The 25,338-nt window shown below is 44.4% G+C and overlaps 1 protein-coding gene across 2 annotated transcripts in view; it reads left to right on the forward strand.

The window, feature by feature from the left end:
• The window catches only part of CDH2 (cadherin 2), a 150,616-nt gene that overhangs the window by 4,901 nt on the left and 120,377 nt on the right, over window positions 1-25,338 (forward strand). The window contains exons 1-2 of one of the 2 annotated variants that reach the window (XM_054179651.1): window positions 2,939-2,974; window positions 8,804-8,915. In XM_054179651.1, coding sequence (XP_054035626.1) covers window positions 2,954-2,974; window positions 8,804-8,915 — 133 coding nt within the window. In that variant the 5' untranslated portion in view covers window positions 2,939-2,953. Of the gene's footprint in view, window positions 1-2,938; window positions 2,975-8,803; window positions 8,916-25,338 lie in introns of those variants that run through there. The other variant, XM_054179650.1, reaches the window with a different exon arrangement.

The following is a 25,338-nucleotide window of genomic DNA, read 5'->3' on the forward strand; positions in this document are numbered from 1 at the left end:
CCAGAAAGATGAATGAGTAGTTTTCTATGATGCCTGTTTGTAATGTAATTGCCTGAACTGATCATATCTTTGAACTGCAGTTGCTCTAGAATGTGATGGGGCACTTGGTGCCATGGTTTAGTTAAATAGATGGTGTTGGGTGATAGGTTGGACTCAAATGATCTCGAAGGTCTTTTCCAACCTGATTGATTCTATTCTATTCACCAACTTCCCGTCTATTGTTTTCCTTTCTGCTCCCAGAAATTGGAGGATCTCCCAGAAACATCACTGGAAGAGCCTTGTCATGTCCCATCTTAATTAGTTTCAGTGACACTTCTATGTCAATTTCATTTGTCAGTTCTTCTTTCTTTTTGATAACTGAATGCTGTAAAACATAAGACAACTTAGTTGTGACACAAGTGCATGTGTATATTTAAAAATAGCTTGAGGAAGTTGTGAGTAAAGTTATTTTTACTCAATACAGACAGTCTTGCACAAGGGACTTGTCATGTGGTAAGGAGCAGGGATTGTTAAATGGCTTTTTTTGCCTGAGCAAGAGGATCATGCACCAGTTAAACTCTTTCTGGCTCTCACTGGGGTTCTTGTTAGGTGTGGTGTGTTGGTTGTTTTTTGTTTTTAGGTAAAGGGGGGGGGGAGGGGAAGTTTAGGAAACTTGAGAGTAGTTTCAGTAGCTCACCAGCGCTCCTGTTAGGATGAGAACTTAATTTCTTTCAGAGGATGTACACAGCAAACACGAGTCTGTTCCCCAAAGGCTGAGCAACCTCTAATGTTCTGTGGCGTTTTTAGTTTAAATAGCTTTTTGCTAGAAGCACAGGAGGAACCTGTGGTGTGCTTACTGGGTAGCCTTTGTACTCCCACTAACCCAGTGGCTCTAGTTGTGCATAAAATGAAATGAGCCATAGTGGAGTGGGGAGTGATGAAACTGAAAGGAATACTTTAGAATCATAGAATGCTAGGCGTTGGAGGGGACCTCTGGAGATTGAGTCCAACCCCCTTGCAAAGCAGGATCACTTTGGGTAGGTCACACAGGAATGCATCCAGGTGGGTTTTGATGATCTCTGGAGAAGGAGGCTCCACAGCTTCTCTGGGCAGCCTGCTCCAGGACTCCAGCACCCTCACAGCAAAGAAGTTTTTTTCCTCATGTTGAGATGGGATTTCCTATGATTGAGTTGAAGTCCATTGCCCCTCCTCCTCTCGCTGGATATCACCAAAAAGAGACTGGGTTCATCCTCTTGGCAGCCACCCTTCAGGTATTTGAAGACATTGATAAGGTTCCCTCTCAGCCTTCTCCAGACTGAACAGCCCCAGGTCTCTCAGTCTTTCCTCATAGGAGAGATGCTTCAGTCTTAGGGTGGTTAGCAGTAGCAGTGCTAATTATGACAGACCTCCCCACCTACCACTGAACTGAGACTTGCCGGTTGGCTGAGTTAATACTGGCAGGCACAGAGGTGAGTCTTGAAAAGGGAAAAAAGCGTCGTAGGAAAAACAGATGTCATGTGTTACTGCAGGATGAGTTCAGGGAGGATTTGTAGTCTGCTAAAGTGTGTTTGTAGTTGGTGAGTGAACTGAGAGGCATCTCTTTCACCTGGGTGTCAGGCTGCACCACTGTTCACCCCGAGAGGTGTGTCACCAGGTCTGCGTGATTCATCACTTGGTGTGATCCTGCGCTTCTCGGGGAAAGATCACGCGAGCTCTGTCTGCATAAAGAGGGGAAATTAGGCTTTCTATTTTTAAATGGCTTATGAAAACAGATAGGGGATCAGCAGCTACCAAGATGGAAGGTGTATCGCTGCCAAATCTCCTCAACGTTTTCTCTTCAACTATTTGGTTTGAGCCTGTGTTGGTGTGTTTAATTAATTAGCATGTTTCCAAAAGGCTCGTTTAGCCTCTCCTCTAGGCACTCCTTGACATATTTAAAAAATATATTTTTACCAACAGACTCCTTTAGGGACTCCTCCATTCCTTATAATTAGCATATAATTATCACCCAGCAGCTGAAGACATAGTTAAAATTTTGTGATCCCTCCAAAGAATTCTTCCAGATAGGCCTTGCAAGGCCTCCCCTGAAGGTCGGGAAAGCACAGCATCCTCCTCTACATGTTAGCAGCAGCTTGCATGGGCTGGGATGTTCAACGTGGTTAATAATACAGGGGCTGCTCTCAAATGAGAGAGAGCTTGTCTCCTCTTGGAGAAATGAGAATGTATAGTCAAATGTAGGGCTGATTTGCTGTGGGGTTTTTAATATTACAAAAGCATGACTTGGAGAGATTCCTTTTGGTTTTGTTACTCCACTTGGGTTTTTAAGATGTCCTCTGTTACGAGCTGTGTTGTGTCTTGGAAGGTGCAGCACTCTCGTGTTCTTCTAGCTGGAGGAAGGAGAAAGTCCAGACTGGGTTACAGCTTTGTGCTCTGTGAGGTACACCAAATAAATGTCTCCTCATTTAACAAAGCAAAGGAATGTTGCCTCTCGGTTGGGGTTAACAGAACAGGCTGCAATCAGGACTTGGGGGACTGTAAAGCTGCGGTAACCTGTGGTAACCAGTGGTCATTCAAGGCAACTGGTTTAGACCCAGATGGTAGCATCAAAATTGCAGATCCTGTTATTTTGGGGAAGGTGTTTGAGAGCCTTAAGCATTGGTTCCAGAAGCTGCATTTTCTGATCTAAAATGTGATTCATGCAGGCGAGCACTAATTAGAAGTGAAGGTGCCATAAATAAAGTCCTTTTTGGTGTAACTGAATGACCTCAGGGAGGGCATAGCCTGGCATCCACTTAGGAAGCTTTTGGCTTCCACAACAATTTGAATGAAAGGTACTTTTTTTTTTCTTCCCAGCTGCAATCTACAACTGAAAACAAATCAGACTTGGATGCTTTTGCTGGAGTACTGAGTGCCGTGGGGGTATAAACTGTTGCGGTTCTTTGCAGCAAGTGGGAGATTAAGAAAGAGCTGCTGAATGTTTCCAAGGTGTTTCCAGGTTTGCATCTAAAACATTCCAGAGATGTGTCTATCACCCTGCAGAGTGTCTTTTATGTGCCTTGTGGTAGTAAGTAGAAGCTTGTCATAAAGCAAGACCCACTTTGTACAGCTGATGATGCGCACGAAACTAGAAACGGGTAGAATGATCTCTGGAGTTACCTAAGCTGTGAATGAGTACAGGGCACCAGCCTGGCCTTTCAATTAATGAAAAAACAGTCTTTAAACACAGCCACAAATGCTTCTGTGATCTGTGCTTAGCTTGAATATTGCTGTCATAATTGCAAATTAATGTTGGTTATTAAGGAGGGAGAGCTCAAATACTCTGTTCCTGCTCTGTCATACTATAATTAGGCCAGCCGGCGTTTTGAGGTTCACACAATAATGCCCTGTCAATTGGCTGGACTTTGCAACTAGCAGCAGTATTACATCCAGTTGCAACTGTATAGGGTGCTGTTTGCTGTGATGTATACCCTTCTGTTTCTCGTTTTACTACCTAGGCTTATTTTCCTATAGGAGTAAGCTACACCGAGTATAAAAGAGCACTCATTCAACAAACTCCCCTTGCTCATTGGCACAATCAATAGTAAGAAGTCTAATGTTGCATTACATGCAGATGCAAACAGTGGAAAAGCAGAGACTTTGAGATTTCAGATTAATAGCTGCTGGTGAACTCCAGTGGTGTATGGCATGTGCAGACGGAAAATGTTCAGCCCTTTTTGAAAGCCCTGTTTAAAAGCCCAATCCTACACATGTAGGATGTGTGTTGTCGTAGAAAACTGCCTCTGGAGTGGTGTGGTGAGCTTGCCTTTTTAAATAGATGTTTCTTTACAGAATGACATTCCAAATGTGGCTTCTTGTTAGAAAGTATGGAAATTGAGAAGAGGTATTCGTGCAGAGCTGTCAGCACTAGTGAGGCAATCCTGTCTGGCTTTATTCCTGTTTTAATTTATAGTCCTTGCACAAATGTGAGGTCTGTGTTGTTAATAGGCTCTTACTGGTGAAGTTTAGGAAGAGACAGAAAAAAACTAGAAATGGGTAGATTCAGATTGGATGTTAGGAAGAAGTTCTTTCCCATTAGGGTGGTGAGAGACTGGCACAGGTTGCCCAGGGAGGTGGTGGAAGCCTCATGCCTAGAAGTTTTGAAGGCCAGGCTGGATGTGGCTGTGAGCAACCTGCTGTAGTGTGAGGTGTAAACATGAATCCTTCTGAATTACAAAGTTGAGGTTTCCAGCAGGCTGTTGTTTGGTTGGCTGGTGGCTTTTTTGTTTGTTTGGGTTTTGTTTGTTTGGTTTTTAATTCACCTGAAATACAACTTCGAAATTAAACCACAGGTTTGTAGGTACTTGGCAGTCTAGATATGACACTAAAGTGACTGAGGAGCTGAGTATTACAACTGCAGGTTTCATTAAGTACAGCAAAAGGGCCAATTCTTTTAATTGACTGAATAATAACTTTGACAGGGGAGTTTTAATTTATATCAAGTTGCTTCAAAATTACACTTTGCCTACAGGAGTTCATGTGAGATCTGCAGGACTTGGTTTATGTACATGATGTGACACCGTGTTTCACTAGGTGTTTGCTCTTTTAGCATCTGGAGATAGTAACACTCATTTTGCAGTTAAAAATGACTGAATAAGCCATAAAGGATGATGAAAGCAAACCAGTTTTTCAGTAGTAACTCTATTTTGCTTTAGCAAAGTCTATTAATACTTGAGAGGAGAATTTTCCAAGTGCTGAGGCTTGTTCAAAGCTTTGCGACTCCATTAAATAGGTTTTATGTGGGTACAAGCTAAGGTAATTGCTTTCCATCTTAAAATGCAGGGGGTTTTAAGTAGTGTCCTTCTGCAGATGAATGTACAAGTAACATTATCTTATGTTTGAAACAGTCTTGGGAATTGCACTAATCACACTATTGTACTAATCACACAAAATCCTGTAAATTACAATAATATGCCCGATAATCTTCACTGCTTTCTCCCTTTTGGCTCAGATAAAGGGATACAAATATTGCAGCTTTCCTTTTTTCCTTCTTTTTCTTCCCTTGGAATTGCAATGGTTTTAAGTCTTACAGTACTCCTAGGATGAACTTGATATGACCCAGTGTGTCTGAAGCTCCAACTTCTACTTAATTCAAAACGCCAAACACAGGGCGATTAAGAAATGCTGAAAATTTGAATTCTTCCTTCCCTTGTGTTTTTCTGCTCAAACAATCTTTACAAAGGGCTGTTTTTGGAGAGCAGTGTACAGTCTTTTGTTTCCAGATAAAATTGATGGCTGCAAATGAAAGAATAAAGAAGGCTCTCTATTCATGTCCCGCAGCCTTTGTTTCGGTGGGCATTGTTTCAGTTTATAAGAGCTGTTTAGTACATATAGATTGCTGGAAAGGCTGAAAGATTCCCAGGCACAGCAGCGTGGACTTGTTCAAAGTCCTGCTATCTGCTCAGCTGCTCACCCAGGGCCTTTTTCTTTCAAGGGTACCATGAAAAGCTATTTCTTTAATTGTTTTTCCTTCTTGATTCCTTTTGCTTTGAGGTCACCTTTTGTACAGTAGCTGAAACAAGCCTTACGATTTTTTTTCCCCCCCTTTCAAATTATGGAAACATTATCAAACCTGTGATTTGAGTTCTCAAGCTGAGGAAGCTGGCACTTGGGATCATAATTAGTTTTGATTCACCATCTTTTCATCTTCAGAACTCAAATGTGTGAGTGGACTGTTGGAGCTTGGATGCGCATCCGAGTTCCAGCTTTGCAGGTAACGTAGTCCCTTGGCAGCTAAAACTGTTGCTCTGTGTTTGGTTTCTCTTTAGAGTCCTCATAGAAAGATTTTAAAGTACATAAGTAAATGTAGATGAGAGATGAGTGTAGTACTTAAGTCACAATTAAACCCATGCTGCAGTTTTAAGTTAACTGGCCACTTGATAATTCCCAGGGATCAGTGCTGGGCCCAATCCTGTTCAGTATCTTCACTGATGATCTGGATGAGGGGGTTGAGTCAGTCATCAGTAAATTTGCAGATGACACCAAGCTGGGAGCAGGTGTTGATGAGTTAGAGCGTAGAAGGGTGCTCCAGAGGGATCTTGACTGGCTGGACAGATGGGCAGAGTCCAACAGGATGGCATTCAACAAGTCCAAGTGCCAGGTGCTACACTTTGGTCACAACAACCCCAGGCAGTGCTACAGGCTGGGGTTGGAGTTGGCTGGAGAGCAGCCAGGCAGAAAGGGACCCGGGGTTACTGGTTGACAGCAGGCTGGACATGAGCCAGCAGTGTGCCCAGGTGGCCAAGAAGGCCAGTGAGGTAGGGTGATGTGGATGCAGGACCACTCTCTAACTACAGTGTGCACATTTTGATAGAAAGCAGGGTGTAAGTGGAGAACACTCACACTGAAATGACTTGGTAGCCATTGGAATGTGCTGCCCTGGGAAGTGGTGGAGTTGCCATCCCTGGAGGTGTTCAAGAGGGGATTGGATGTGGCACTTGGTGCCATGGTCTAGTAGTCATGAGGTCCTGGGTGACAGGTTGGACTTGATGACCTTTGAGGTCTTTTCCAACCTTGCTGATTCTGTAAGTTCTCTCACTGGGTGCTTATGTAGGCAGTGCCTCACCTTGGTACAGTTTTGGATTAATTTATTCTTTTTTTTGTTTTCCTTGCTAGTGTCACTGTTGAGCTGCTTAGCTAAGACTGTGTTGGTGCAAGTCCAACACAATGTGTTACAAATCCCTCCTTGTATTAGTGATAAAGATATCCTAACAGAGTTTGGCATTCTGAGCTTGGCCATGACTGCCAATGGAGGGACTCCACTGCTGCCCAGTCCCTCTTCCTATTAGAAATCCTTGTGGTTTGAGATGCTCCTGTCCCACCTCTGCTTTAATGCTCTCTTTCCCTGAGATTACTGTGATAAACCATTAAAACATCATTATTATCTCTTCTTTCTCCATTCCTTTTTTCTTTTTCTTTTTTTCTGTAGGGCTTTCTTTGCCAAGTGTCTGCAGATGTGCTTACATGGCCTTGAGTAGGGTCTGCTCGAGGGAAGCCCATATGGGAGAGCAAAAAGGAAAATCTAATTTAAGTCTCAATCAGCTTTAAGTATGATATAGCAGCACAGTTGCTCATGCTGTCAAAGACCATATACTGCATCTGGGTATGCACATGGCTAGGCCTTTACTTGGCATAGAATCATATTAGTTGGAAAAGATCTTTAAGATCGAGTCCAGTCGTGCTCGAGCTCTACCAAGGCTGGTGCTAAACCCTGTCCCTCAGTGCTGTATCTCTGCCTCTTTGAAACGTCTCCAGGGATGGGGATTCAACCACCTCCCCTGGGAGCCTGTTTCAGTGCTTGAGAACCCTTTCAGGGGAGAAGATTTTTTTTTTTTCTAATTTCTAACCTAAGCCTCCCCTTGTGCAACTTGAGGCCATTTCCTCTCATCCTATCGCTTGATCCTAGGGGGAAGAGACCAGTGCCCCCAGCCTTCATCCTCCTTTCAGGAAGTTGTAGAGAGTGAGAAGGTCTCCTCTCAGCCTCCTCTTCTCCAGCCTAAACACCCCCAGTTTCTTAAGCTGCTTCTCACCAGCCCTGTTCTCCAGACCCTTCCCCAGCTTTGCTGTTCTTGTCTGGACCTGCTCCAGTACCTCGCTAAAATAGTGAGGGACCCCAAAACTGAAGCCAGTACTCAAGAGGTGGCCTCATCAGTGCTGAGTCCAGGGCTACAATCACTTCCCTAGTCCTGTTGGTCACAGTATTGTGATACAGGTCGTGTAAGCATGTTTGAAATTGTGCAAAGGCTCTGATGGTTTGTTTCCTGGATGTATCTCAGCCCAGCCTGAGTTGGCCTCTCTGCCTAGTGCTGTGTGAAAGGGGTTTTGCCATGTATGGTCACTCTGCCACGTGTTAGCTGGGCTGTGGTTTTGTGCAGCACTTAAATGAGACCAGAAGAATTCACTGAAAAGAAATCTTAGTCCTTTGCCACAGAAAATTGGATTTATTTTCTTTTTCCTCCCCAGCTAGGCAGCAATGTCCTGGAAACCAGCTCAGCTTAGCTATCAAAAAATACCTTCTGACGGTGGAGAAGGAAGGAGCAGACAAGTTCCCAAACACCGTGTTGTATTTTTTTTCTAATAAAGCATTTATGAAAGTCTTTAAGAACATGATTTGAGGGGAAAACTTTTCTTTAACAAGTGAGAGAACAAACAGTTTCAGTGGCTTGGCTCATCCCTTGTTGTGCAAATGTAGTAATGAGCTGCTCTCCTTTTAACTGCTCGTCCCTTTGAAATAGAAGGAGATTGCATGGGCAACATTTGGCTTTCTGTGGTATCCATCTGAATGCTAACGCAAATACGAGTTCTGCTAAGTTACTGCCAATGTAGCATTTTATCTTGGTTTACTTGTGCCTGGTGCAGGCTGGCCTGGAAATCCACTAAATCAGGCATTTTTTAGATCAGTGGTTGAAATCGTTGCTCGCAAGAAATGCGGCCACGAACAAGTTGCTGCTGGCTTTTTGTGCTGCGTTTATTTCTGGAGGGAGGAATGTTTTTTTGTTCCCCCTATGATTCCCCTTCAGTCTGGATGGCTGGTTTCGTGGAAATGTTCAGTTGTCAGAAGAATCAAGATTGTGTATTATTTAGATCTTACCAGACAAGTGGGATTTGTTCCTTCCATTCCAGTTATCAGAAAGATTAACCCTTTGCCCTCACGCTCCTAATTGCAGTCATTCGGAAACAAAGAGGCTGCTTGTCCAAGACGGCAGCAGAGTGGACTGTGTGCCAAATGGAATGTTCCTCAACTGAATGAGGGTGCTGACTATTACATAAATTTTGTCTTGCATTTCAGGCACCGATAAAAGCAACCTGTGAAGATCTGTCGTGCAAGACTGGATTTCCTGAAGATGTTCACAGCGCGGTGGTGTCAAGGAGCGTACACGGAGGACAGCCTCTTCTCAACGGTATGGTTTGAAAAGATGTTGTGATTTCTTTAATTTCTTCTGCTTGCAACCATAAATCACTCTGGAGCATTTTCATCCTTAAATAGGGCACAGGCTCTTGCGGGGAAAGAACGTCAGCTGCTCTGTGATTATTTTTTGATTACTGTCATAGGACTTGGAAAAGCTGTTGGCATCAGTGATAGCACACGCACCTCTCTTGACTGTAATTTGACGATACTGAGCACTGCAAACCTTCCTGTCGTTGTCCACTAATTGTCTTTCTCCTCACAGCATTCACACTGTGTCTTACTACCACTGACAGTACATTTGCCAGCGGTCTAGAGCCCACGTAGGAAAGATGAGGAGGGAAAGAAAATTTCTCTTCTGCTTTACACTGCATGTACAAACACTGCACTTGCACCTAGTCCTAGTGCTCACAGAAATGCAGAGATAGGTTGCCAGAAAAAGGCAGTAAGGGAACTGAGGAGACGCCCCTGTGGAAGGCAACACATGGGGCAGGCAGCAACATGAGAGAGCCGTTGTCTGTGACCCCTCGGTCAGTGTCAGTGGCACTGAGGGCTGTGCAAGGAGCTGTGCCAGGAGAGGCAGAGCAGTGCCAGTGCTGTCTCATGGGCAGTGTGCTGCTCTCTCACCCTGGCACCTACTTGATCCAAGTGGCATGGTACCCAGGCTGAGGGTGACCTGCTCCTGAGCTCATGGCATGTTTGGTGAGTGTAAGGCCTTAGCTCCACTGGGGCTGTGCTACAGTCAGTATATTTGCTCAGGGGCGTTCCAGCTTGGGAATTCATGTTGTTGCTCTCCTTGTGTCTCCCTGGTCTCCTTCATATCTCTGGCCGTGGTAGTGTTGGGTTGGTGGTTGGACTTCAAGATCTTGGAGGGCTTTTCCAACCACAATGATCCTATGGTGCTGTTTTTCAAGGACAGAGTAAGACATAAAGGTAGATGCTCTGAATCTTTTCCTACATTTCCCAACCAGCTAAGTTTCAGCATGCAAGGTTGTGGAAGTAGAATACTTCTAAAAATGTGCATTAATTGGGCTGTTTTTCAGAGCTGCTAACATAATTATTTTCTTTCCATCCAATTTGGAAAGTGTGGCACTAAGAACATCAGCTTCAGATGTTTTCTAATACATCTTAACTAAGGACTAATTTAATTTAAATTGTTGTTTCTTTCACATATAAATATGGTTACACAGATCAAGATATTTAAATGAAAAAAATAATCTAATGAGTATGCAAAACAAATGAAGTGAAAGCTGTAGTCTTGATTTTACATGCTGTATGTAGCAGTTTCTCCTTAATTATGTTTTACAGACCTGTTTTGTGCCTTGTTGGAAGTATAATGGAAACGTGAATGCAGGATGAATTGATTAGCTTTAGTGTACTTAAAACTTGAGTTATTAAAGCTGCTTCTGTGCAGTTTCAGGGAAGTATATTCAACCACCACAGCCTCTTTTATTAAAGGATAGCTTAGAAATTCGTGTATTAAAGCAAATGTTCTGCCAATTGAGAAAATAATAAAGAAGAAAGAGAATTTTCCTCACTTCCTCACCAATAAGAGTTAATAGATGACTATAGGCTCCTGCAGTAGCTCTCAGCACTGAGGAACTCCTTTGGCAGGTGATACACAAACCTGGAGAGAGAGCACAGCAGGAAAGTGCTTTCCAAAGATGCCTTCTTGAAACCACCGAATGTTTGTTACAGGTTAATTATAACACCAGTTCATCTTACAGTGGAGATCACACAGGTCTTGAGATCCACCCTGTCTGTGAGGGTTTTTTTAATGGAATCAAGATTCTTTCTACAGTTTCTTCCTCTTTATTTATTTATTTTGTCCCTGGGGGGACTGCTCACTAATTCTTTGTTGACCTTGCTCTTGCAAATCTGATGATAATGACTGACCAGCCTTAACTAGTCAAGCCTTAAGATGGTTTGTAGTGATAGGATGAGGGGGAATGGGTTGAAGCTTAGGGGAGGGTATGTTTAGACTGGAGATTAGAAAAAAAAATCTTTAGAGTGAGGGTGGTAAGACACTGGAACAGGTTGCCCAGGGAGGTTGTGGATGTGCCCCTGCCCAGAGGTGTCAAAAGCCAGGTTGAATGAGGCCTTGAGCAACCTGGGCTGGTGAAAGGTGTCTCTGCCCATGGCAGGGAGATTTGAACTAGAGGATCTTTAAGGTCCCTTCCAAGCCAAAGCATTCTCGAAGTCTGTGTGGGTAGATAAGTATGTGGTAGCTATGGAGCAAAAGCTCAGGTGAGGCCATCTGTGTTAGTACAACCATTCTATGAACTGAGTCTGAACCGGTAGTGTAGGAGGGCAGACTGTCTTCCTTTCTCATTACTCGTCACATGCATGCAGCTCCTTCCCTTGCTTCCTCTCGGAAGGGAGGCATGACTCTTGGTTTGTCCTCCAGTGCTATGAAAACATAGCCGGCTAGGGATGTAGGAATCGGAACAACTGGATGAGGCATACACTATGTATCACATCCTATCAGCTGCTTGAAAAAACGCCCTGGGGGAGCTGGCTCCTTCCTACCACCATTTCCTCAGTTGGTTACTTCTTCTGAAAACTCTGCCATGCTTAAAAGCGTATCATTTGCTGGTTCCGCATCAGCGTCGGGCGCGCCAGCGCGGAGCTCTGCCTTAAACTTAATTACACTGCCATTCTGAAATGCTGTTGTTGTCAAAAGCCTGTTTTCTGCTCATTAAACTGTTTTCAGATGATGCTGCGAGTTAAGAACAGTTGCATGACATTTGCTTCTCGGGGGTAACTGTGGGCCTGATTCTGATCTCGGTGCTTCCCCTGTTGTGCTTACGCTAATATGAATGCAGAAGTGAGACACAGAACTGTAGGTCTTCTGTCTGATTTAGATGTGAAAGCTTTGATTTTTTTTTATTGGTGTGGTGGGTTGAAATTTGCCCCCAACATTAACTTGGCCAGACCCAGCTCAGTTGGAAGCAAATGGAAGCTGTATTTACAAGCAGACTACAATCCACATGGAATGCAATGAATGTTGCAGATATCCAGGATTTACAATATTTACAGATATTTGCAGTTAACAACATGAGAATCCCCTGGTCAAAGACCAGGAGAGCTGTCTTTCTGTCCCCCCATCTCCCCCAAAGGGAGAAAAGAACAGGGAAAACATAGCTGCTAGACTTCACCAAAACAATGCAGCCAAGGTCAAGCAGAAACAGGGTTAGTATCCTCTCCAGAGCAATGAAGCGAGCAGAGAAGCCCCCAGAATGTTTTGGTACAGGCAGTCTCATGGCAGATATCTCTCCAAGGGAATAATTTAGAATTATCTTTTGTTTTCCTTTTTACACCCAGTAGTGATTTATTTACATTCTTCTACTTTTCTGCTCAAGACCTGTAACAAAATTTTAAAGGCATAGCCTAAAACTACCACAGTTGGGTTTGTGCATTGATACCAGAAGCATAGAAACTTCATGGCCTTCTCAGCTAGCTGCAGAATAATTTGAACTTGAATTGCTGCTCCTTTTGTAGAATCATAGAATCAACAAGGTTGGAAAAGACCTCAGAGATCATCAAGTCCAACCTGTCACCCAACACCTCATGACTACTAAACCATGGCACCAAGTGCCATGTCCAGTCCCTTCTGGAACACCTCCACCTCCCTGGGCAGCACATTCCAATCATCAACAACTCTTTCTGTGAAGAACTTTCTCCTCACTTCCAGCCTAAATTTCCCTTGTGGCAGCTTGAGACTGTGTCCTCTTGTTCTGCTCTTGCCTGGGAGAAGAGACCAACCCCCACATAGCTGCAGCCTCCCTTCAGGTAGTTGTGGAGAGCAATAAGGTCTCCCCTGAGCCTCCTCTTCTGCAGGCTAAGCAACCCCAGCTCCCTCAGCCTCTCCTCACAGGGCTTGTGCTCGAGGCCACTCCCCAGCCTCGTTGCCCTTCTCTTCTTTTTTACCAAGGGGTTAGGTGAGCTTGGAACTAGAACCTGCATTTCTGTAAAGGCAGGAAGAAGAAAGAGTTACCTCTGAAACAAAGTGGACAGAAACTTCATGCTGATAAAATTGTGGGCCTCTGGGTCTTTTAGCATTTCATACACTTGGAAGTGTTTTAGGACTTAATGTTCCAACATGTGAAAAAAGTAAACAATAGACAAATAGCTCACCAGCCATCACCTACTAGAAGCAGATACCTAACCTACATTTGCAGGCACAGCACTTCTGAATTGTTGTTGTAAATAAATTGTATTTGCTGTCCAAACACCATGGTGTTTGGAAAAGTTTAAGTTAGAGGGAGTCAATGAATTAAATGCCCTCTCTTGTGCTGGTTTTATTAGAGTTCACCCAGGGGAAAAAAAAGGACTTGTGGCAGTTTGATATCTACACCCAAGCCTGTTTGTCTAATCTTTGTTCTATATCCTGCTAATTTCAAGGTAGAAATAATGCATTTCTACTCCAATCATTCACCTGGGAGAGTTAGTTGAATGGTTATTTGCAGAATCATAACTTAGAGATTCTTCCTCAGATAACTAATTTTAGTGCTTTCCTATCTTTCAAAGACTTGACTGTTGTCTCTCCTGTTACTGAACACATTATTTTTGTTCTCTGCTACGCAAATTCCTTGTCTACACAAGATTCTTAAATGAGTCCTTTTGAGTGCTGGGTAGCTATAAAAGATTTCTAAGCTCTTTGAGTTGCACAGTGATAAAGAAATAAAATATTTTGGTGTTGATCACTCAGATAAGCAGTGATTATGGATGAGTAACAGCACAGTTTCATGAGCCATTTAAGCTGGAGCGAGCTGATAGCAGTGCCAAAAGAGGCCTGCTTGTGCCTTCCCTCCTCTTGGAGGCTGGTACCAAGTGCTCACGAAACCATAAAACCCAGTGGGGTTAACCAGTTTATCTGGGGTAAAACTCGCACTCCCACTCCTTAGGATTTTGCTGGAGGTTTTTGTAGGCTTAAACAGAGCCCTGGTGTCCCTGCTGCGTTTTTCTTCTAGCAGTGAAATGCTTAGAAAATAATGCTTGTTTTGATGCTTTCAAACTGAGTGACAAAACTCAATTTTTGGCATTCCCACTGACTTGTTTTGTAGTTTACCATTGAAAATGCAGTTGGTCTGAAACAATCCAGAAATGTGTTGCTGGAATTGTGCTACTTGGGGATTGCCTGGTGTTTAAAAGTGACTGAAGTGTTTTCTTTGTGATGTAGTGGAGGTGGCATGGGTGCTGCCTCTCCCAGGTGAAGTCACTTGGCTTTCTCTTTTTTTGCTGGTAGTGGTGTGTGAGCATTCTCAGTGTGACGATGCCCATCATCAGCTAAGTATAAAATCCCTTTTCTGAAGGTCACCATGCAAAAATAAAACTGGTCAGCAGCGTATCTTGAAGGCCTCATTCTTTTCTATAAAAAACTTCTATTCTTCTTACTGGTGGCTTCAATATTCCACACTAACAGCAGAGTTAGGGAAAGTATTTTTAGTAGAATCATATTTTCCAAGAGGAGAATGTCTCTCTCCAGTAAAAGAATTTTGGGCTGCTTTCCTCCCCCCCCCCATTTAAAAAAAAAATAATAAAACAAATGGTTACCACTTTGTTTGAAGTCTCCTTGCCTCAGGCAAAAAGACAAGTTGACAAGTTCCTTCCAGGCAGACAGCCAAAGAATCTCAGATGGATGGGGTCTCTCCATGAGCTGCTGGCAAGCTGGCAGAAAATGTTTCAATTATTTCCAAATGTATTCCCCCCCTCCAATTATCTTCCTGCCCCTACCTTCCCTCCTCCCCAATAAAAAGAAAGAAAAAAACAAAGGGGAGAACCAACCAACCAACTAAAAACCAGCCCCAAAAATGGAAGCAAAAACCCAGCACCAAAACCGATCCAAAACGAAATCCCAACCAACCAAAAACCAAGCCAGAATGTAGAGCTGCATTTCAGTATCTGAAGGGGATGTGCAGGAAGACTGTGAAAGAACTGTTTAGAAGGGCTTCTAGTGATAGGATGAGGGGCAGTGGTTTGAAACTGGAGCAGGATAGATTTAGGTTGGACATTAGGAGGAAGTTCTTTACTATGAAGGTGGTGAAATACTGGAACAGGTTGCCCATAGCTGTGACTGAAGCCATGTCAAGACTTGATGTGGCCTTGGGCAGTCTGCTCTAGTTAGAGTTATCCCTGCTGACTGCAGGGGGGGTTGGACAAGATGACCTCTGAGGGTCCCTTCCAACTCAATGCATTCTGTGAATCTGGAAGTGTAGCTCTGTTATCCCTTCTTGGACCCTAAAGTTGTTCTTGATCCAAGTACTACAACTCCCTTTGTATATCCATAATCAGTGAATTTTGGACTAGAGTTCTAGATAAGAATTCATTCTGTAAGAGACCTATAAACATGTGCTAAACAATGTTTTCCTTTTAATGGAATATTTGAAGTGGAAATATATTTTGTAGTTAAAAAGCCTTACATGCAGTCTTCTGTGAGCTTTCTCCAGAGAAGAAACTTAACCCACCCTTGTTTACTGCAGAGCCAATACTCATCTGTTTCCAGTCTAGACACTTACAAGTACATCTTGACAAAGAGAAGGCTGCCCTGAAAAGAGAAATCACAGAAATCCTGAAGTTAATTGTTCTGGGATGTCTAAATTACTGTCTTGGTTAATTAGTCCAGCTCTGATAGCCATTTCTGTTTATGGTGCATTTGCTTGGAATGCACTAAATTAATTGCTACTTATTCCCTTTTTCCTGTGTTCAGCTAGTTACTTGTGAGGATCTCAAAAGCAGCATCCTTCCTGTGTGCAGAAATCCAGATGACCAGAGCTGAGTTATCAGCTGCCCCAGCAAGCTCTGGCCATGGCTCAAGGGAGGATGGCCAAGGAGATGTTTGTTTCTGCCTCTGGAGCTGAGTCTAGCTTTATGCTGAGCCTTAGCTCAGTTCTAAACTTGGCCATCTGGCCTTGATTCCCGAGGGGCCCTTATTTCTCCTAGGCTCACTGTAGTTAGAGCCTCCTCCAAGGCTGACCCGTGCTCCAGGGGAGGAGTGCTGATTGCAAAGCTGCACAGAAACCACCCACCACCCCAAGTCCCGGCAGACAAAGGCTCCCTTAGGTATCAGAGATTTATTTAGTGATAGAAGAAAGGTTGTGGTTGCTCACAACAGCTGCATAAAACCCCCCAAAACAAACAAAAAAACCTCACCCAAGCAAACAAAAATAAAAACAAACACCACCACCTACAAATTCTATATTAGGAATCAATTCTTGACACTGAGGGCAGTGAGACACTGGAGCAGGTTGCCCAGGGAGGTTATGGATGCCCTCTCTCTGGAGGTGTACAAGGTCAGGTTGGATGAGGCCTTGAGCAACCTGGGCTGGTGGGAGCTGTCCCTGCTCATGGCAGCGGGGGTCAGAACTAGATGATCTTTAAGGTCCCTTGTAACCCAAACCATTCTATGACTCTGTATGGGTAGCTCGGCATATGGAATCCATGAAGCAAAAGCTCAGGTGAGGCCATTGTGTTAGCACAGGTGGGATGTATAGTTGCACAGTGATATTCTTGCTTGAGACTAGAATACATCTTGTGTTAACTTTTCATCTTCCTGACAATCCAGAAGACAAATGTGCCAGAGCATCCTGCTGAACAGAGGGAAATGCCTTTACTGCAGAACCTTTACCATACTAAAGAGAGAGAAATTCCAGTAGTATTTGAACAGTTAATGACTACCTTTAATCAAATACTGCTGTGATGAAGGCTTGGATGTCAGTCAACAAATACAGGTGCAGCTTGAAAACCTCTCTGTGGTTGAATGTGGTGAGGCACATTCATTGCTTTATGGTTGGATTTGTGGCACTCAACGTGGGGGCATTTTTAAGTCTGGAAATGATAGCTTTTGGAAGAGTTCACCTTCCAAATTTCAGGGCATGTCCTAGGCATCAGAATTGGCCATGCTGAACTGAGAAGATAGGAGGGGCAGAAGGAAGGTACAGGGGAATAGTGTCAAATACTAGAGTTGCTATTATCTTCTAATTGGGCTGTAGAAGGAGTAATTGTCCTTTGATGCCCTTTAAATCTTTCCAATTTAACACAACACAGATGGTTTTGTGCTCCTCTCCATTTACCCCAGCTGGGTGATTTGTTTTCCGGAGGGCAGAGTTGGGGTGAGTAGGGTGAAACTCTGGACTGGAGCTGAGGCTGGGGAAGGGATGGAAGCAGAAGAATGTGAGTGATGAAGGATGCTGGAATGGGTGGAGGGATGAACAGAGATCCTGGAGTAGTTCAAGGGAGGAAGAATAGCACAGATTCCCCAAAGAAAGAACCGAGTTCTTGCTGGGTCACCTTGCTGTGTTGATTTACTGGGACCTGCTGTGGAAAAGGAGACAAACAAATGAGAAAAGAGATCTGTTAGGGGTGAGGCTAGGAAAAGAGGTCATAGCTGAATGAGACACTGTTGTGTTAGATTCTCTGTTGGGCTTTCTGTGTGTTTTGGAGTCTTTATTTCTTCCCCTGTTTCTCCCTGCAGCCCAACAGGAGCTTTCTTCCTGCTGTTTTTGATATTGATTTATTTTTTTCCCCATGACTGTGCAGCTGAGGATCAGCTCCCTGCCCATCCCTCGCTGCCTGCTGCACCCCAACCCTGGCCAAGCCTGGTGACGAATGGCGCCGGCGGTTCTTAGCTGGGTTGCAGATGACAGGCAGCAATCCCATTAACCCACCAGCCTGGCTCCAGTAATCCAGGGAACCAGGACACCCAGCACTGCCCACGCCTGCAGCCTCTGGGCACTGCTGCTCCTCTGCCCGCAGCAGCACAGCGCAGCCTCCTTCTCTGAGCTGCACTCAGAGCTTCCCAAACTGCCTCATTTGAATTTTTCCTCTTGCCTTGCACTGCCTGCTGCATTTTGGCAGCCCCGTGAGCAGTGGCAGTTACTGTAATCTTGCCTGCTCTCCTGCAGGAGCAAGCTCTTGAGTGCTGTGCTGCCTTTTAAGAAGTAGGCTTTGGTTGGTTTTGAAAGTTAATGGCACATGGCCTCTCAGGTTGTAGAGGAGAGGAATTATTTAAGACCCTCTGTGAGTTCCAGTTTAACACTCTCTTAAATAGGAAACTTAGGGATCCCTAAAAGCATAATTTGTGACATAAAAGCTATCGAAAGAGCAGTGCAATCTGTTAAAGTGTTTAAAATTTTGATTTTCTGCAGTTTAAAATGTGGAATAAATGTACACTAATTGTTTTGAATGGAGATGAAGATGGTGTTTGAAGCCAGTCTTTAAAGGAATTAGTGAGCTAGCACTGCAGTTAATGGTGGAGCACTATTTTTCTGTAATGGGCTCAGCAATGTTCTCTAATTAGCTTGCAAATTGATATTCAAATACAAGTAAACTGGCAATCAAATACAAGCAAAACATCCATGTAAATAGACTTTGATTTCTGCATTTGGCATACCTGTATCAAAGTTAGGTGGGGATGGAGAGCAAGCCCTTAGTTGTTTTTCACCGAGGAGCTTGCAGTCAAGGTAGCTCACTGGTGACATTAGGTCAGTATTTTGGTTCAAGCACATTAAAAGAGAGGGGGAATAGAAAGAAAATCCCTTTCCTTCCACAAGTGAGTGGCTTTTAAACATCAGTAACATAATCCTGTGTGCATATGAGGGTTTTCTTGTCTTCATTTCTTTTGGGTTTTGTCAGCTAGTTGCCCACAGAGGATCTGATCAGGAGCTGAGTCAGTGGAAATTGTTGTGTTGACGTTGCTGGATTGGGATCATGTTGATGTTCATTATTAAAATGATTGCTGTGGTGGTGGAGCCATTTAACTTTGGAGCCTTGTGCCAGAAACCGGATGCATAAAGCGTTTGCCTCGCAGCGTTTTTTTTGCTGCCTAGAATGCAGCTTCTTAGACTTGAGTTCAACTTAATGCCTGGCTAAAGTAGTTTGGAAACTTCTTTCTCTACTAACACAACAAAGCTGTTTCTAAGAACTTTTGTGGAGAAAGGTAAACATCACACAGTTAGCATTTGGATTTCAGGGGCTTTTAAAACTCTTTATTTTCTAATCTATCAAACATTTCTGTTACTGGCACGCTGATAACTACCCTTTGTAAGGGGGTGTGTTGATAGATATCCCCACATGTTCTTTCCATCAGCTGTCTGTGGTCACCATCATCTTTTCATAGAATGGCTTAGGTTGGAAAGAATCTTGAAGATCATCCACTTCAACCTCCCCGCCATGGGCTGGGACTCCTCTCATCTAGCCTCTCATCAACCTGGCCTTGAGCACTCCCAGGGAGGAGGTGTCCACAGCCCCCCTGGGCAACCTATTCCGGAGTCTCACCACCCTTGTACTGAAGAACTTCTTCCTAAGATCCAGTCTAAACCTACTCTCCAGCCTCCCTGCCATAGGCAGGGATGCCTCTCACCTAGGCTTGGCTGCTCAAGGCCTCATCCAGCCTGGCCTAGAATTTCTTTGGTAAAATTTCTTTTGCACGTGGATTCTTCAATCAAATTCTTATCATTGAAGCCAGTTATTGCCTGCATAGTTCTGGTTAGCATCTTGAGTTCTTCCAGGGTTAAAAAACTGGAAAAAGCCACCAAACAAAACCAAAGTCCCCCAAAAGCTTTGAGTTGTCTGTAAAGCAGCTACTATGGTGTTTTTTTTTTTACCTCCTAGAAATAATACATCAGTGACAGTCTTCAGCTTTCCAGTTCAGTGTGTGCTTTTCTGTTTGAGTAACTGCAGTTTTCCCTTTCCAGTGCTTTAGTGCATGGTTCTGCTTTTATAAAACATTGATTAATTTGGTTCTCAGGGGACGGCTAATGGGGGGAGTGTAGGTCAGAGGTTCAGATGCAGTCTGTCATCTGCATCCAGTCGCCACTAACTGGCAGCTGTGTGGTAGGTTATGCAAAAAAGAACCTTGGTTGGTTTGGTTTCTTCTGCAGGAGCTTATGTTGAGAAGGTGCTCATTACATAAGGGCTGCTGAAATTAGTGGAAACTGGGGCAGTGCATGCAGGCAGGGAGCGGGTGGTGTCTGAAAGTAGCTGGGAGAAGGTCATTACGGCAGTGCTTTTCAGGCTGCCTGGAAGAGAGAAGCAACACAGTGAAATTTTAACCTCGTTGGAGAGTGTTTATGCAGAGCTGAGATAAATTAGGGCAGGAGTTTGAACAGTTTGGAGCAAACAGCACATTCAGTATTCCAGGTGCTGGAGATGTTTTCACCGACCTGTGATCGATTCAGCAGGTTTCCCAGAACCAGAATGAAGTCCATTTTGCATTGGGACTTAAAGAAACCTCTCTCATTCTTACCCTTGCATGTCACTATCTCTGTCAGGTTTCATTTAATGAAAATCTTGTCAGTGTGCCTGTGTGCAAATCAAATGTTTAGCAAGGTGTCCTTATGTTTAGAAAGGGCTGGTTTTCTCCTCAGAAAAGGTGGTTCTTTTAATAAGTTGTTACGACTGCAAATGATCTGTTAGTTATTTCCTCCTCCTGACTTTTGCAACAAGGGCTCTGTAGTTTACAGATGCTGAACACCAACAAAAGGCAAAGTCGTTGCTAAAATGAAAGATTCTGTTAGGCTTCAATGGGTTTGTTGTTTCAAGGAAGCAAAGCTTGCAGAAACACCATGTGCACCTGGCTTTAGGACCCGGTTGTGCAAGAGAGAAATAGAGAAACATAGAATTGCCTTGGTTGGAACAGACCTTTAAGATCATCCAGTCCAACCGTTCTCGAACTCTGCCAAGTCTGGGTCTAAACCATGTCCCTCAGCACCACATCTCTGCCTCTTTGAAACACTCCTGTGGATGGGGATTCCAGCACCTCCCTGGGCAGCCTGTGTCTGTCTTTCAGAACCCTTTCAGGGAAGAAGATTCTTCTAATGTCCAACCTAAACCCCTTGCCTGGTGCAACTAGAGGACACAGACTCAAGCTGTGCCAGGGGAGGTTTAGGCTAGAAGAAGTTCTTCATAGAAAGAGAGATTTGCTATTGTAATGGGCTGCCCAGGGAGGTGCTGGAGTCACCATCACCGGAGGTGCTTAGGAGGAGACTGGATGGGGTGTTTGGTGCATGGTTTAGTTGATTAGATGGTGCTGGGTGATAGGTTGGACTTGATGATCTCAAAGTTCTGTTCCAACCTGGCTTATTCTATTCTATTCTAACTTGAGGCCATCCCCTCTCATCCTATTACTTGTGCATTGGGAGAGGAGAGCAAACCCTGTCCTGGCTCCAGCTTCCTTTCATGAAGTTGCAGAGTGTGAGGTCTCCCCTCAGCCTCCTTTTCTCCAGAGAAATATGTTGTGATCCCAGCAAAGCATCAGGTCTGCTGGGCAGGTCATAGCACAGGGATGAAGTCTAGCTTAAGGTGGCCCCTGTCTCTAAACCACAGTTCAGTATTTCATTTGAATTCAGATGAAATACAATCCCCACTGCTCTGTGGGGTTTGTCTTCCAGCGGATTTCAAATGAAAAGGAAAGTTTTTGAGTCACAGTAGTATTGAGTGGTGTGTTCCTCTTAAGAAAATTGCACAAAGATGTTGCTTAATATTTGAAGCCCCTTCCATGGTGCAGGGCATCACTAACAGACTGGAGAGGTAAGGACTGCTTGTTCCTCTAAGGGACCATCAACTTTCACAGAGTGCTTCAACTTTTTCTAGGGTAACCAAGTAAGACTGTGGAAAAAACTGGTTTTGAAGACTGCCTGCTGTTTGCTTGAGGGTGGTTGCATTGTATACTGTAGGAGAAGGCTCTGCCCGGATCCATTTGGGGAGGGAATGTTGTGTTTCTTGTCTTGTTGAAGGATCTGCAGCTGCACCTTGGAAGCTGCACAGGGCTCGGCTGGAGCTGATCGATGGATGTGGGGCCCTTCGGTAGATCAATAGCTGAGCTGAACTCGGTGCTCCAGCCCTGGGAAGGATCACTGAGGGGCTAGGCAAGTGCCTGTTTGTCTGAAATGAATCAAAATGAAAACTGTTTGAAGAATTACTTTTTTTATTCCTCAAGCAGAGTTCGAATAACCTTTCTGAGCTTCTTGCACCGACTCTGAAATTCCTGCAATGTGCCCCCCTGGGTCAGCTGTGAATTGGATGCTGTATGTTTTCATGATGAATTCTTTCTGAGAATACCAGGAGATAAATTGATAACCAGGTCAGTTAGGAAGAAATCTGAAAGAGTTTTGGAATCCTCTGCCATTGATTTGTTTCCTGGTGGTGGCGGTTGGAGCTGGTCTGTGTTTATTTGTCTGGGTCAGTGTTGATGGTTTTAATTTTCTAAGAACATGTGAGCAGAATCTGATAAGGGCTTTATGTAGTACACCATGGATACTTTAATTCTTGTAAAGCCTGTGCTTTGTAGGCCTCTTGTAAAGCTTAAAGCCTTTGTAGAAGGGGTACACCTTCTCCCAGGCACCCAGCGCCAGAACAAGAGGACACAGTCTCAAGCTGTGCCAGGGGAAGTTTAGGCTGCAGGTGAGGAGAAAGTTCTTCAGAGAGAGTTGTTGGCCACTGGAATGTGCTGCCCAGGGAGGTGGTGGAGTCCCCATCCCTGGAGGTGTTCAAGAAGGGATTGGATGTGGCACTTGAAGCCATGGTTTAGTAGTCATGAGGTGTTGGGTGACAGGTTGGACTTGATGATCTTTGAGATCTTTTCCAAGTTTATTGATTCTATGATAACTGGTTTGATAAGCTATTACCCAGATGTTTTAATAATGTCTACCAGCCACGTGTATTTATGGTGCAGAGAATTTTCCATCGTGTCAGAATGTCACCCAAGGTCAAAATGTGATTTATTTGCCTAGAAGTCTTTGTTTTTACTTGGTGCTAGGCTTCTCAAGTCTCTGTTTGTATTACTGCTTTAGTCAGAATCTTGCTGCCTTTCATTTTAAGGTTTTTTTGCTAGCCCTGCACTGATCTGCCACAGGATAAATTGGATTCTGAGTGCGCTGTGCCATGAACTAAGAGAAGGGAAAATGTGACCTTTGTGTGATAAATGCAAACTGTGTTGAGACCATTACTCATTTTATATCACATGCTTCACCTTAACTTGGCTAGTTTTGCCAGCAACAAAAGTGGGAATGTTTTAGTAAGGAAATGATATTATTAGGCAGGTCTTTAGGTGGAGCTGGAGATGCCAAGAGAGCAATCAAGTCTGTCGTGCTCGGTAAGGGGTGGGCAAGTGTTTTGGGTTGTTTCAGAATGTACCTGCTTAGTTCTGGTAAAATGATTGAGGGTTTAGAACTCACTTCTGCAGTCTCTTTACTGCTGTGCTGAATTCAGGTGCTGCAGATGAATGTGGTGGTTCTTCTCATCTTAAGAACTGATGCTGCTACAAAATGTTCAAAGGAAATTGTCTTCACTAGAGTGAATGTGAAAACTACAGTTTAGCTTGTGGAATGCAGAATTTTAGTGTTGCAGTGACTTCAGGTGTACAAACCCCTCTGAGATGGATGTTGTTGCAGTTTGCAGGCAGTATGGCAGCTTTAAAAACAAACATTCAAATACAGTTAACGTGTCTGTGATTGAAAGACCTCAAAGATGCTGTGGTGTGGGGTTCTTGACAATAGCCAGGAAGGTTAGGAGGCCAATTTAGGAGATTCATTGCCCTAAACTCCTCCACGTTAAGAATACAGTTCCACCACTTCAGAGCAGCAGCAGCAGCTCCCGGGTACAGAAGTGCATCTTGCTGCTGAGAGGCAAACATAAAGCAGATGTGCAGTAAAATAAGGCTTGCTGATACCAGTCCTGCTTGTGCCTTGCTCCCCAGACCCAAATGCATTGAGAGGTTTGGTGCAGAGGCACTTGCATTGCTGTGGATAAGGTGGCTAAATTAAGGATTGGTCCCTCTTTTGCTACCTTTTAAGGTAGCAGGACCTTGGAGGAGGAAAAAGCTGTTCTGGTGAGGAGCTGAGGTGCTGCTTTCCTGGTGTCAGACTTGAGAGAAGGAGGCAGCCCAGTGCATCTTCACTGGAGACAGAGGAACTGGCACAGATTTGCCTTCTCATATCTGAGACCAAAGGTCTGTATTACAGTTGAAGTGATCTAAGGCTAAGTCACCATTGGAGAGGACTGTCACACATCTCTTCCTAGCCCTATCCAGTGGTCCGAATGCTTTGGATACAGTGGTTGGGCAGCCTCAGTATCAATCAGTGCATTGGGCAGATCAAATGGCAGGCTTACCCCAGAGCAAAAGAGCAGTGATACGCTCTTGGATTGATCAGATGAATCAATTTTTCCCTTAGCTGCACCACAGCTTCTAGGAGAAGAGGGAGATGGGACCATGGGCTGCAAGTCCACCTTCTTCAGCAGCCGTGTTCTGCTTAAATCATTTTATTTGCCATGCCAGAGGTGCATCCTAGCTGTGTCTGTAACTACTGCTCAAGCTCTCCTGAGGTCTCTCTCCTGTGTCTCTCAGTGGCCAGCAGTATTGCTTTGCTGTCATTTTAGATCTGCAGAACCGGCGTGGTTGATTTGAGCATCGAGTATGCAGATAGGGTGACCTTTTCTCTCTGACTGCATTTTTGTTCTGAAGGTATAAATCATAGCTCTTTCACCCTTAGCTTGAGTCCTGCTGTGAAATACGAGAAGGCTGTGCAGCATTCTGATCCTTTCTCCAGTCCATCCCTGGTCTCTTTTCTCTCTGCTGTGACAATCCATCAGGAAAGCCCTAAACAAGCAGTGGTCCCTTCAGACAAGAAGAGTTGCAGGTCTTACTGCAAATCTCTGGGACAAACCAAACCAAACAAAGCTGACTACTGTAGTTGGAAGCTGCTTTTGAACGTGTACCTCCCCTTGAACTCTCCCAGTTGCTTGGGGTTATGTAAAACAGGACAGTCTCGCTGGGCTGCTCCAGGGGCTTCTGTCTTCTGTGTGAAGAGCTTTGAGGGACAGCTCTGCTGGAGCCTCCCTGCCGCAGCTGAGGCTCTGCTGGAGCTGCCATCCTGCAGCAAGGCTGATCACACACAGGCTGCCTGCTGGGGCTTTGCCTCTGAGGGTCAAAGCCTCCTGTGAGTTCTAAGTGAAGGTGTGCTGATGCCCAGGCAGCAGCAGCAGCAGAGCTCGAGCAGCGAGACAAGGATGCAAGTGCCCTTCTGGCAGATCTCAGTGGGCACTTTCCTCAGCAGAGAATCAATATAGCTGGCTGGGGGTGTGATGGTGCTCTGTGAGGAGAAGGCAGAAGAACCCCAGTGCTTCCCATTTGGTCACAGGGTCTTTCAAACCATCTTCAGAATGTGGTCTAGAGCTGTTTGCTGCAGGAAGTTCCTGTGCTGAGCTAAGCTTCAGCTAAATAGAATAGAATAAACCAGGTTGGAAGAGACCTTTGAGATCATCGTGTCCAACCTGTCATCCAACACCACCTAATCAACCAAACCACGCAACCAAGCACCCTATCAAGTCTCCTCCTAAACACCTCCAATGATGGTGACTCCACCACCTCCCTGGGCAGCCCATTCCAATGGGCAATCACACTCTCTGTGTAGAATTTCTTC

The sequence above is a fragment of the Dryobates pubescens genome, chromosome 3 (genome assembly GCF_014839835.1).
Source record: "Dryobates pubescens isolate bDryPub1 chromosome 3, bDryPub1.pri, whole genome shotgun sequence".
In the NCBI taxonomy this organism is placed as follows: Eukaryota; Metazoa; Chordata; class Aves; order Piciformes; family Picidae; genus Dryobates; species Dryobates pubescens.